Genomic DNA, 13847 nt, shown 5'->3' with positions numbered 1-13847 from the left:
ACATTTAACAACAATATGCACAAAATGTGTACATCTCATCCTTCAATATACGTAATGTTCTAGCGCCAGTACGCAGTAGAAAAGCGCGGCATGTAGTGAACACTCGAGAATGAAGCTTACGCAACTTCTATATTAAACGCTTCCAACAGAATTAAATAATATTTTGTACGAAAATACAACAATAATAATAACGAGCCAGAGGCGAGGACGCGGCACCGCGATATCTGAGCTGTGATAACGTGCGATCACGTCAGCGACATAACAATCTCCTCGAGATATCATCTTGCACAAATATCACAACAACATCGAATAATTATTTTATGTTAATTGATAAATCTTAACAATCTGCTATATGGCAGATATATTTCCATAGAGTTAAATTATTTGTATTGAAGAGTCAAAAACTGAGTATTATTTTCTGACAAATAACTTGAATTTAAAATAATTCTTAAAAATACACCGTAATTTACACTCAGATTATAATGTTTGACATAAGCTCAACGAAATATAAAAATGTATAACACAGTTAATGCGAAGGAACTAGAAGGAACTAGCTTAAGGAACAAGGGAAAACTGACAGAGGCTGTTGTGCAGAAGATAACAATTAAAACATTATTTTTATTGTCAAAACATATACACGGCCGTCTGTTGTTTAACTACAAGCAGAAGCTTAATTTGTAATAAATAATTTATTGTCAGCCAGTACAACATAATTGATCGTAATTATTAGTGCTTCCTCTGACAAGTCTAAAAGTAATTGGTATTATGATCATTTATATACACCAGAAACAGGAAACAACCTAAAAATGATCCCCGTCGAACGCTCATTTTTAGCAGTTGTGTTAGTGGACTCTTTCCACTATAACGTCTCGTACCATCATCATGCTATTAACGTATTATGTATGGAATCAAACATACAGTCCGTATGTGATTGTATAACAGCTTCGTCTAGTAGACATCATTTTTTTTCTAACACGTTACTAGCACGGAAATTGTACGAGTCGGTGTAGTGGAAGGAGTCATATCATCCTAAGTGACCTGCAACTCTCGGATGTCGACGATTTCATAATATTAGATTCAGTGTAGTTCTATTTCCAGTATGGACGTCAAATTTTCAAACCGACCTCCAGGTTACCGCAGTATAGGAGGCACCACGCCCCAGTCGACGCCTGCAACAAACACGACGCCCCTAAATAAAAAAAAATAGTCTGTGCACACCTCGCTAATGCTTATATTATAAAAATACCTAACTGTTTTATGTTAATGTTTATAATTAACATTTCTATTTATTCGACACGGACTCAAAATAAAGAGTTCATACGTTAAGTATAGAGATCATATTTTATACAAAACTCAAAAGGTATAGTCATCAATTTATTAAAACTTTACGGACACCATAGAAAAGATATGTGAAATTAGAAATTCACTTTCAGTCACTAGATGAAATATTAACCTTTCCTTACATCAACAACGCGCTACCAACCTTAGGAATTTTTTTATGCTATTTTTGGCAAACAAGCCAGAGGCTCAACTGAAGGATAGCGATTAACACCGCCCATGGACATCTGCAACGGGGGGGCTTGCAGGACCAATGCCTGCCTTTGCCAAAGGTTATCAAGTCGTATCGGAAAAACTGTCAGCGAAAGCTGATTCTAGAAGCTCTTTTTGGGATGTTTTTAACAAAATAGGAATACTTACTGTTGCATCACAATATATTAATAACAATATTATGTATATTCACAGTAAAATTGATCACTTTGATAGAATCGCTGATAATCATTGTAAGTACACGAGACGTAAGGATAAGCTTATAATGCCAAGTTTTCGACTTCGCAAAGTCGATAAATCCTTCTTGACGATAACGGTGGTAGCTTCATTTAATATAGTTTAGTTAAAAGCCTACTTGAATAAAGTATAATTTGACTTTGACCTAGACGGTGCGGATAAAACTTCAGTTTCTGACGTGATTTCGGAAGGTGAAATTTAGCATCTAGGATTAATCCGAACTAGTAGAAAAAGCTCAGAAGAAGCTAGAGATGTTGGATCAGAGTGATCCAACATCTCTACACAAAGCCAAAGGATCAAACCCGATCAAAGGTGAATTTACACCTTGTATAGTTTTAGGCAAGGGGCCCACTTGAAGTACCGTCTCGTGCTTGCTAAGCACAGTAAGCTTTTTAAATGCCATTTTAGCTCTACCTTCCAATTGACTGCGGAACAGAACGATACGATATATAATGACGTTATGGTTTTGGTAAACTAGAAGATCCCAGCGGAGCGAACCCAACAGAAATCGTACAAACGGTCGCAAATTAGCTCCTCTAGGTACCGCAGGAGCTAGCAGTTAATAATGGCATTAGGTATATTGTAGGGCAAGGTTATAAGAAGGCTTCCACCGTCCAATTATAGGCCTATAGCCCATAAGTGGACGGGTCTGAGCGGTTTTCTTTTTTAGAGATCAGGTGCACCAAAGCAGACTTCCGGACGAAGTCGGGGACTAATAAATATATAAAAAGAAGATAATCCAAGGGAATTAAGATGCTATGTCCCTTGTGCCTGTAGTAGGACTAGCTCACTTGCCCTTCCGGAACAAAAAATGCCACGAATTCCTGTTTGGCGTTAGAATATGTGATGAGTGTGTGGCACCCACTCGGTCAACATACATATACATATGTATATTAATAAGAATTTATCAATCAATAATCAGCGTTGTTTTGCGTCGCTTCGATCTTTCGTTATAACTTAAGAAGTTGAGCAACAAATTACAATGCTAGCTTTAAAATCAATAGTGACAATCGAATAGACTTTACTGATGGAGTTACAACTATTATATATTGAGAGGTGAACTAAATGAAGATGATTTGACCATAGTTTTCCTTTACTCGTAAGAAGTTAAATATTAAACTATTAAAATAAAGTCATAAAATAAGTTTTTAGTTATCAAGTCCTGAAGTAGGCGTTATCAATCACCGCGGCAGATACCCCTCCGATAGCCCACTGCCCCGCCGATAACTACGCTCTTGCCGCTGCCTAATATCGCTTGCCTGCGAGTGGCCCAAACGCGATGCTAATTTTTTAAGGATTCACGTTCAATTTGCTAATTTAAAATAATTACGACGATAACGTAGTACGGTGTATTGGCATCCTTGTTTGAATGTTCAATATACATTATTGGGTGCACACAAATTTCAACATGTTCATAACAAAATCAGATTCCATCTTTTCTGCTTTCGATAAGAAAAAAAATACTGCTTTAATCCAAGATCTTAGGTTCTCGTATTTTAGCACTCGTATTACAGATATAGTTAAATATTACAAGACATTAATTAAATATTACAAGACAACCTAAACTCGCTCGAAATAGTATATGTATTTGTTTCGCTGTGAAAATACTAGATAACGACAACATGAGTATATATGTGGTATGTTTTTATTAATTTTTTTGGTTCTCTATTAGGTGTTAAATCTTTCAGATTTTTTCGTACTTTTTTAATTTCCAAGTAATCCAAGTCCAAATGGCACAAAAACATACATCTGAATATTTTCACTGCTTGCCTGCTCTCAAATGAAACTTGGGTCGTATGTCAAATGTCAACGCACGTGGCACTTAAGTGCTTACTTAACAATAAGCACACGATATATACTATTATACAATGTAATACCAACTTATTGGCTTTATATGGCACGCATAGTTAACACTCTTATTAATAAATTGTATTCATTGAGTAAGCAACTGATGAGTATTGAAAATATTAGACAAACCTAAACAAAAAAAGTATACTCGTTAGTATTTATACAGAAAAAAGACGGAAGTAGTATTATCATACGACACACATACATACATATTCTATTATGTTAAAATAGATTTGCCTCGCTTTGTTTGATTGGAACCGACTCTAAAATATGTGATTAGTTTATACCCATTTGTGTATATCTTAATCACGTACTAAAAATATTTTTTTATATTTAAGTCTCAGTACCTTTTTGTAGTGACTGTTTGTTTTTTGAAACGAAATATTTGATGTTTCGCACATAATTGTATGTCAACTATTCCCTATTGAATTATTGCATTAACCAAATTTTTTGATACCAAGTGCGTAATATATATAAATACAAGTGCAGCAAAACGTGAGCAACGCTTGGACGACAACATTAATCGGAAATAAGCTATTGTGTGCCGTTAATTTTTTTTATAAGGAAACTAAAAATTTCAAATTTCAAAAGTTTTTAAGACAATCATTGTAATTTCATAAATAAAGAATGGCAATTCATTTTACGCGCAAAATTCGCAAAATAAAGTTTACTTCTTTTAATTAACTCTACAAATATTTCAATTGAAAAATTTTATCAAATTACATATTTATGAAATGAAACTATTATGTTTTATTTCATAAATATGTAATTTGACAAACAATTCATAATTAATACTTAATTATGAATTGTTGTCAAAATCTAAATCAAAATGTATTTATTCAAGTAGCAAGCACTTTTGAATCGTCATTTCACAAACTATATTAAGTAAAGCTACTACCGGTTCGGAATGTAGATTCTACAGAGAAGAACCGGCAAGAAACTCAGTAGTTACTCTTTTTCACCATCTAAATACAGTCAAGTTAGTTAAATACAGTTATATATGTATGTTATATATCCTGCCTGGAAGTCAACAAGCACCACCATTTAGTCTTTTCCGCCATTTTAATTACAGAGTATGTCAGAAAAAACAATTAATTTTTTATATATCCTGCCTAGAAATCAATAACAATATTGAGTTTTTTTGACATGAGCTTTAATTTATTTAATTTTTTCACAAACACTATTGAGGTCGAAAAGAAATATAAAAAAAAGAAAACATCATTTTGGTTTTTATGTAACATCCAAGATCCGACGACTTCAATACTAACAATTTATTGAATTGTTTGATTAAGTTCTTTATTTACATAAGAATTATTAACATTAAAGCCTTAACCATATACAAATTAAAATTAAAATACAAATAAAAGTTACTGTCCAAATCCATTTCCCCGTTGAATCGCATTTCCGTCATCGTCATTTGTCTGCGCAAATTAGAATCTCTACTCTACTACTCCGACTTCCAAGTGTTGCAACTGCATATGGGATGAAGACATAAATGATACAAAGCTATCACGACTTATTGAGCCACGGGGCTCAATAAGAGCAGGAACGTCGATGGTGGTAAGGGTCATTTTTATTATATCATTGAGAGAACTAGCGGAAAAGCCTACTAAACTCCTGGGACAAGAAAGACCATGTCATCCGAGAGAATATAATAAAAAAGACGGTGGCGTCTTTCCACATTGGCATCTGTACTCAAAGTACAGCGGAGTTCCCAATCAAAGCTACCAACTAACCTGAATCTTTAATGGATACGCCGATAGCACCCTGACACGGTTATACATTTGTTAAATTTTGTATTAAACTTTGTAGTGTAACGTGGACCGATGGCAAATCCCAAAGTTTTTGTTTAGTAGCTTCTTAGGAATATCATCATTAACATTAACTCGCAGTTCTCTATTACCTCTAAAACAATTGTGAGTTTGAGTAAATTTTAAATTTTAAATTCCAATAATAAAGGCCTGACATGCTATATACAGATTTTTCTCACGCGTATGCCACCGCATGGAATCAGAAGTGTAGCTTGAGTCCAGGAATTCTCGCCTAGAGAGCATTTTTTCATTTTTTTCTGTGTTTTTAAGGATGGCATCGATTTTATTCTTCTTATACGGTTCTAATTGCTTCAAAACAATAAGATCAACATTTTAAGTGCAGAATAAATTAAAATAGTTGTGTTATTACTCCTGTGTCGAATATTAACGTTACTGCTCACTATGCAATTAGCATGTAGTAATTATACCTACCGACGTGAATACGAAGTAAACTCACAGATGGACGGACGGGTCGGACGGTACCTCTACCGTCCATCCGTATAATTATTGGGGTATCGTGATAGGGCAGCCAAACCTTTACAGTTATAACAACGGGAAATGATGTGTAAACATACTGCATGTGGTATAGTTAAAAAAACTGGTACCGTTAGCAATACATGGTTTTTCATATAATGTTTTGAATTCCATTTGAATCTATAAAATCGAATTCGAATCGATTTATAATATGGCAAATATACAATACTATTCAATAATTATTTTTGAATATGGAATATTTTTTCGGGTTCTCCTGAGACCATATTGTAACAGAGCTAATGACTCTATATAAGTACTGTCTCTGCTCTATAAACTAGTATTGAAATTAATTAAGTAATATTATCACGTACGTAACTAGTCGATAACTGCGTACCTTCATAATAATACGCGGAAAGTTAATTATAATATTCGAGGACAAATCTGAGCAAGTATGCTCACTCTCAGACGTCAGACGCCGCAGTCACTTAAACTGTACTCGTTGCATAGCGCAGGAACTTACTCGTACCACGTGCTTATAGAAATGTGGCGTTTTTAGATAGTTTGTGTTTCCGGGTACAAAAACTGGTTAGCGTTTGAACTTACACAATTTAAAATACAAGGTCCGATATCATTTTAATTTTAAAGTCTATATATTTACTGCGTTGATTTATTTTATAAATAATGATTACATAAAAGACTATGAGAATATGTCGCGCGAGCGTTTCTCTGAAGAAAACCGCGCTTTAATCAGCATATTGAAAACTTAAAATTACAATCAGCAGAAGGCTTCAGTAATGTGTTACAACTGGAGTTTTGGAATCACGTTGAGTAAGCACAATTTTTGATGCTGAATCTATGAGTACTTAGTATTTATTGATTTCTAGGCAGAATACAAAAAATATAATTGTACTTTACTGACCTATTGTATAATTAAGCTGGTAGTAAAGAGTTACTACTGAGTTTCTTGGCGGTTCTCCTCGGTAGAAATTACTTTCCAATCCAGTGGTACTTCGTATTTAATTCTACACTGTCACATGACGATTCAAAAGTGCTTTTATGAGTCTACTTAAATAAAAATATTTAGAATTTTATTTATTATATAATTATATGATATACCATACGTAAAAATGATTAAATAAATCCCACACTTCAATCATTATGTCTTCATAAAAATATATGACTTTGTAATTTTAAATATTTCCGTGACGAAAAAATACCGATTGAAATGAGTTTGAATGTACATTTGAATATTAGAAATATGACTAAGATTAATTTTTTCGTAATTATTAAGGTAAAAACTTCTGAGAAACATCTAATTTAGGGGATCGTCGATTCGAGTGAGACTGGAATTACAAAAGAAATGGAAGGCCTAAAATACTTCATGATATGGCAATTTACAACTGAGGCTTAAATCAGCGCCTCTAGCTCTAGATATGTTAAATAAAACTATTTTACGATGTGCTCACTAATGTTTGACCAAACCCAGTAGCCGAGCGTTTAGTTGTTCGTATCGTAAAATGCTGATTATTTATATATTGTAATACGGAGAAGGATTATTAGCAAACTGAAGCAGCAGTCTGATAGTCACGTATGGCCATTGAAGAAGACGAGTCCAAAAATAAAGTTGTGTTTGAACTAAGACGACAGATCTATATTGAAATCGATTCATTACATTACAAGAAATATAATCACTAGGCCAGTACCGGTTCAACTGGGTCACTATTCGGTTGTTTAATTTAGAATCAAATAACAAACATATAGCGATAGCACCCGCCGCGTTTATCTCGCGAGGGCACTGATAAGCTTAAGCGAGAATTTTCTTTAAAACAAAGCTTTTCCCTACCGACCAGCACGATATTAATATTATGCTCTCAATACCGGGACTAAATTGTGCTTACATGTAACATATTTACAATTATTTATTTTTTCAATTTAACATAAGTGAAAACAAGTCATTACAAATAGGCAATAATTCTTAAACGCTTAGCATGATTTTGTCACAATAGTGAGAGCTTATTAATTATCGATATAAAAGTAATTCATTGTAATGTCTCTTGTAACCTGAGTTAAACTCCAGCGTCATTAATATAATGACGAGAAAAGGAGACATGGGTCGTAGGATAAGATACTACTGTAACATGTATTAGCACGGTACGTCACGTACAGTATTACATTATTTAAAAACATGTACCTATGTTCTTAATAGCCATAGCTTCTAAATAAATTGAAATATTTTAGATTTAGAAATATATTTGGATTTTTTTACATTAATCTCTACATTGCGTACATCACGCAGGCTATCCCGGAAGCCGAGCAATTCATGTTATTAGGCCGAGAAACTTTCCAGTTTCCACTTACGAAATTATACATGCTTATAAATGCTACGTCCATTTGAAATCACGGTCTCGGGGTATTTTAGTAGTTGTCAGTCATGTGTTTTCAATTGAAGTTGTTATCTTTATACTAGATAGTTTTAGACTACGAGTGCAGAAACGCATCCTGGAGTAGTGCAGGCGCGGGCGCCCGCCGACAGAGCGCAACCGAGGGCGGGCAGCGTCGCGCGGAACCGGCGGAACGCGGTCGGAACGCCGCAGTCACCCTGCGGCTCCCGCGCTTGCCGCACTACTCTTTGTCGTTTGTTCCGGTCTTCAACAGTCATGCCTACTGACGGTCAGTATCAACGGCCGCGAAATGTGAACATTCAAAAATGGACACCCATAAAAATACAAAAATAGAACTTTTAACTAAAGTTATAATTATAGATTATAATTTCCGGTAGAGAGCTTATAAATGTGCTTTCGCACGTAATAAAATACGTTTAAAGTAATTTACGCACAATGTGGTGGCTTCTCATACAATATCTGCGAGCTCCCGGCGAGATATTTTTCGGTCACCTATTTTTAATATAGTTCCGAAGTATATCGAAAAAAAATAATAATCCTGTGACGTATATTTCACGCGAGTATATTTGTGTGTGTGTGTAGTGTGTCAAAGCTTGTTGTTGCTTTAGCAAATTAATAACTAATAAAAGTTTGCAAACAGTGTTAGTAGTAATTGCCATTTACGCACTAATGGATTGATCGTTTTATTGAACAGACAGTAGACACAGACCCAATGCACTCAAACCCAAACATATTAATAATATAATTATTTTACTTACTACATATTATCGTTACTTTCAATACTTCCCTTATAGTACCCACTACAACACACATTTTGACCATGAGCGATTTCGACAAAAACAATCACAATAATTATGTACATAACTAGCCAACTAACGCCCACGAATTGCGACTATTGTAATTATATTTACATCGAATAACAGGAAATGTGGCGTCGCTAAGTTCACTTTAGCCTTAATTACATATTCTAAGAGCGGTACGTCTGTTCGGCGGCGGACCAGAGCGCTCGCCTCGCGACACGCGCACCGCGAAACTTGTAACATTATTTATCATCAATCTATAAAGATTCATTTTAAGTACATTTTTTAATTTTAAGGGATCTGTGACGTTTTATCGATAAAACATGCATAGAATGTTGAATGGGTTTGGTCTGGTGTGGTCCCACAATGTCTGCACCAGGTACACCGAAATAGTTATTTGTTTATTAATTATTTACCTGTCTTCCTTGCTGATCTAGCAGCTAGCTTATAAAAATGTAGATCACGAGGCCCTAGATTCTATCTCCTGGTCGGGCAGTTCTCAATAGCCCAAAGTTTAGGTTAACGAAATCAACTAATAAAATAAAAGCACTATCAAACTATCCATACTAGCCAATGGTCATCGGGCGATGACTGCGGTAATTGAGTATCATTTAGTAATAAGTTCAGACCAGGCTAATGGGAACAAAGGCACGATAGGTGGGTATACCGACGCGGTAAAGCGGAACTAACGTGAGACGCTTCGTGTCATAACTAAATAATATGCTATAGGTAAGTATAAGGCAGTATTCATGAGATCCTTATCAATTAACACTGTAGATTCTGAGCGCGGATTGGCCGCATGGTTGCGACGCTGGTGGCGACCGCTGGTAGCAGAGGTGGTAGCGACAGCGCTGCTCGTACTGCTCGGTGTCGCAGCTTTACTTCCCGTGGACGGCAAGCATCCCCCACTCACGCACCCGGCGTTCGCCTTTGGCCTCGTCGTGCTAGCAAATGTGGAGGCATTCGGACCTACTTCTGGCGCGCACATGAACCCCTCTGTGACGCTGGCCGCTCTACTCGACGGACGAATAGGGCCGGTCGCGGCAGCCGCATACGTCGTTGCCCAAATCTTCGGTGCTACGCTCGGATTCGGTGCTCTCATGGCACTGGCTCCGGATGCCTTCAATTCTGGACTTCACGTGGGCGGTAACGCTCCGGGTAGTGTAGGTGTCGTCGCCGCCGCTGGTGTCGAGGCGCTGCTGACGGGTGTTCTTGCCCTATTGTGTTGTGCCATTTGGCGCGCCCACGATGAAGGCAAGCAAGACCCCACCGTCTCTATCAAGTTCGGCCTCACAATAGCTGGACTCGTCTATGCGGGAGTGAGTTAATTCAAAACATAATATAATTTTTAATATATTTATTTGTAAAAAAAATAATAATAGTTATTAATCAGTTTAATCAAATCAAAATTTTCTTTATTCAAATAGGTTCATTAAAGCACTGAATTAAAAGTTAAACTACCTTCTGAAAGGAGGTTCTTCCGGTCAGAACCGACAAGAAACTTAGTAGTGGCTCTTTTCCACCATATTAATTACACAGTTTTTGTCCATAAATCACAATTAAATGGAAGACAACTAATACCACGTCCACGCGATTTTACCATTAATATTATCTCGTAATGAGTAATATGCCTTATTTATCTATGTTTTTTTGACAAGAGCTATTAATTTATTAACAGGATGAGATAAAAATGACTATGCATTATTAAAGATTACCTTTCCTTCTCGTGTCTATAAAATGTATGTCAATGTTTTATGAAGAAGAAATTATTGTAACCTTGAGTATTTTTCTTTTGTATAGGGAGTGATGTCGAGCGCGAGTCTCAACCCGGCACGTAGCTTTGGGCCCGCGCTGTTGCTGGGCTTCCGTTCCGATCACTGGGTTAGTATTTACACGTATTAAAACCAATAGCTGCTTTTATAAAACAAATTAAACCAAAGAAATAGTACTTCTCCTCAGTCGCAAGTTTGTCCCGTTCGTTATTTTATTACGTCACTGCATTTATTGGACGATAAAATTATAAATATAATATAATATATAATAAAAACAATTATTATTGTTGTGTTCTGGTTTGAAGGGTGAGTGAGCCAGTTTACAGTTAGATACTTAACATCTTAGTTCACAAAGGTGTCAGAAATGGGCAATGTAAGGAAATAAGGAATGGTTAGTATTTATTACATCGCTCACGTCTGTAGGTAGTGATCACTTACCATCAGGTGGTCCATACCATTAGCGCGTCCACCTACATAATTTCTTTAAAAAAATACGATCACTTAGTTACCTGTTTTTTAATAGACGTGCCTATATATAACTATGTTTTCTTGTATGTGTTTTAGTTAGTGAATCTTCTTCGTAAATGACGAATTATAATAAAACATACCTGATGCATAAAATCCACATGAACGGGAACAGCAACTAATAGTTAACAGTGACTAGGAGAAAAGATGTAGCTAGGAATTAAATAAAAGAAAACACAATGCAAGTGAATGATGACTTCATTAAGGGTTTATACTTAAACATCAAATAATCAAACGTTCTACGTTTTGCAGGTGTACTGGGTGGGCCCACTGGGCGGCTCGGCTCTGGGGACGCTCCTGCATCGCTACGTGCTGCGGCCGAGCCGCGCCGCGCCGCCGCGCGCGGAGGACCTGCCGCTCCACGACAAGGCCGACCGTTAGCCGACACTTACAGGGCCCGCGCCAGGCGGGCAGCAGTGTGCATTACTGCAAGTGATCGGGCTGTCGTAGAAATGACTATGATATTGACGAGACTCTTTAACTGCATACTAATTTTACCGAAGTGAATAAACTATTCGTTATACTCTTTCGATTTTGAAGCGCACTGGAACAATAATTACCCTTTTTGTATATTTAACTATAAAATAAATAATTGTACCTGCCGTGTAACAAAAAAAAAAACATTTTTTTATTTAATTATTTCTATAATGATTACTGAGGAGAACATTTAGGTACCTACACATAGCAGTTCACATTGTTCCGTAAAGAGTGTTTTCAAAATCAATTTGAATCGGCATGTTACAAGATTGAAATGAATGTAGAGACCACTGGTTCGCGGGATTTAGATTTTAAATTATGTTAGTATTTATGATACGAGCAATAAATTTATGTAAGGTCTTTACCGAATGTCCTTATAATAAAAAATATGTTTATAGAGTACTCAATATACTCAAAACTCGTTTAATTTAATAATTAAAGTAAAATATATTTGATCATTTATCGATGGCGGTAATGAATACTTAATTTTTTATAACATAGTAGGTACTCATGGCATCTCGACGTTTATGTTATTGGTTTTTTTAACACAAGCAAGGTATTAATGTACCTTAAATGTTTAAAGATGATCTTAATAAAAGTTAAATATAATATAAATAAGAAATATATTTTAAATTGCAAATAAGAACATGAACATTTATTTATTTACTACAGGTGAAATATTTTTTTACTGCTACGATGACAACCATACAGGTGCAGACAAAGACTACTGCACGCAACTATAACAGAGGACTATACGGAATATTGGATTATTTACGAAGAAGCAGTACATATAATCATATAAACAAACCTAAAATTTGCATATTACGTACAATTTGCTAATAGCTCGATCTGATGCATATGTATGATGTAACTTTATGTAGATACATGAAGGCAGTTGGGGATGTTCATTCTTTCTCAAACAAAATACACAGTCAACTACATACGTTCACAAACTTCACCCATTTTTATCATCGACATATTCGTGTTATTAATGAGACAATCTCTATAACCCTTCGTACGATCGTATCAGCGAGGTTTTGATTTGAATGAATCGATCTTTGTTCATTGATTTATTTATCGTGCATTGAACTAAGCCAGGGTGGTAAGAAGCACAAATTATGTAGGTATCTAACATTCTTAGTAGATTCAAAATCAAAATATATCTACTTTATTCAAGTAGACTTTTTCAAGCACTTTTAAATCGTCAATTTACAAATTTTAATAAGTAAAGCTACCACCGGTTCGCAGTGTAGATTTTACTGAGAAGAACTGGCAAGAAACTTACTAGCTACTTTTTTCTAACATTTAAAATATATGTTGTGTTAGTTTAATACAATGATCTATATATAATACAATTATATGATATATATATTTTGTCTGAAAGATAACAAGTACAAGCTCCACGCTGTTTTATCATCTACATAATCTTGTGTTGAATAATATGCTTTATTTATTAATGATTTTTATTACAAATTAACTATTTGGATTTATGAATCGGCAAAGTTAAAAATATCGGCGGAATTTTATTATAGAAACGCATACCTTGCCCCAAGGATTTATTGACTTTGCGGAGTCAGAAACTTGGCGTTATGATGATTTTGCTAGTCGGTACGGTACGTCACGGAATAAAAAGCTCCGTAAAATTCCCATATTAAAAATTAAAAAAAAAGACAATAAATGTGTGTTTGTGTATTTAAAATCTTTAACTGATGCCTAAGTTTAATTGTACCTATTGATAATTAAATCGTTAAGGAACTCTAAAATAATTTAAGAAAATTGAATCTAATACATGAAAAAACTAAACTAATTTAGTGAGTGCTGAACAAACGTGATTATAAAATGAGTGTAAAATTATTAAAAAGCAATCGTCTAAGATATATTTGTGCACAAGAACTGATAAAGAAATCGAAATAGGTAACAAAGGTTTTTGCGCTTCTACCTTCGCTTGATTTT

At 35.2% G+C, this 13847-nt stretch overlaps 1 protein-coding gene across 1 annotated transcript; it reads left to right on the top strand.

Moving 5' to 3' along the window:
- The first annotated feature begins 8432 nt into the window (after positions 1 to 8432).
- LOC125064943 (aquaporin AQPAn.G-like) lies at positions 8433 to 11970 on the top strand. The gene is made up of 4 exons (XM_047672259.1): positions 8433 to 8588; positions 9898 to 10439; positions 10921 to 11001; positions 11670 to 11970. The coding sequence occupies exons 1-4, from the start codon at positions 8576 to 8578 to the stop codon at positions 11796 to 11798; spliced, it is 765 nt and encodes a 254-aa protein (XP_047528215.1). The 5' UTR covers positions 8433 to 8575; the 3' UTR covers positions 11799 to 11970.
- The last annotated feature ends 1877 nt before the right edge of the window (positions 11971 to 13847 follow it).

The sequence above is a fragment of the Vanessa atalanta genome, chromosome 6 (genome assembly GCF_905147765.1).
Source record: "Vanessa atalanta chromosome 6, ilVanAtal1.2, whole genome shotgun sequence".
In the NCBI taxonomy this organism is placed as follows: domain Eukaryota; kingdom Metazoa; phylum Arthropoda; class Insecta; order Lepidoptera; family Nymphalidae; genus Vanessa; species Vanessa atalanta.
The sequence above is the reverse complement of the archived record's forward strand: the minus strand, read 5'-3'. Positions and strand labels throughout refer to the sequence as shown.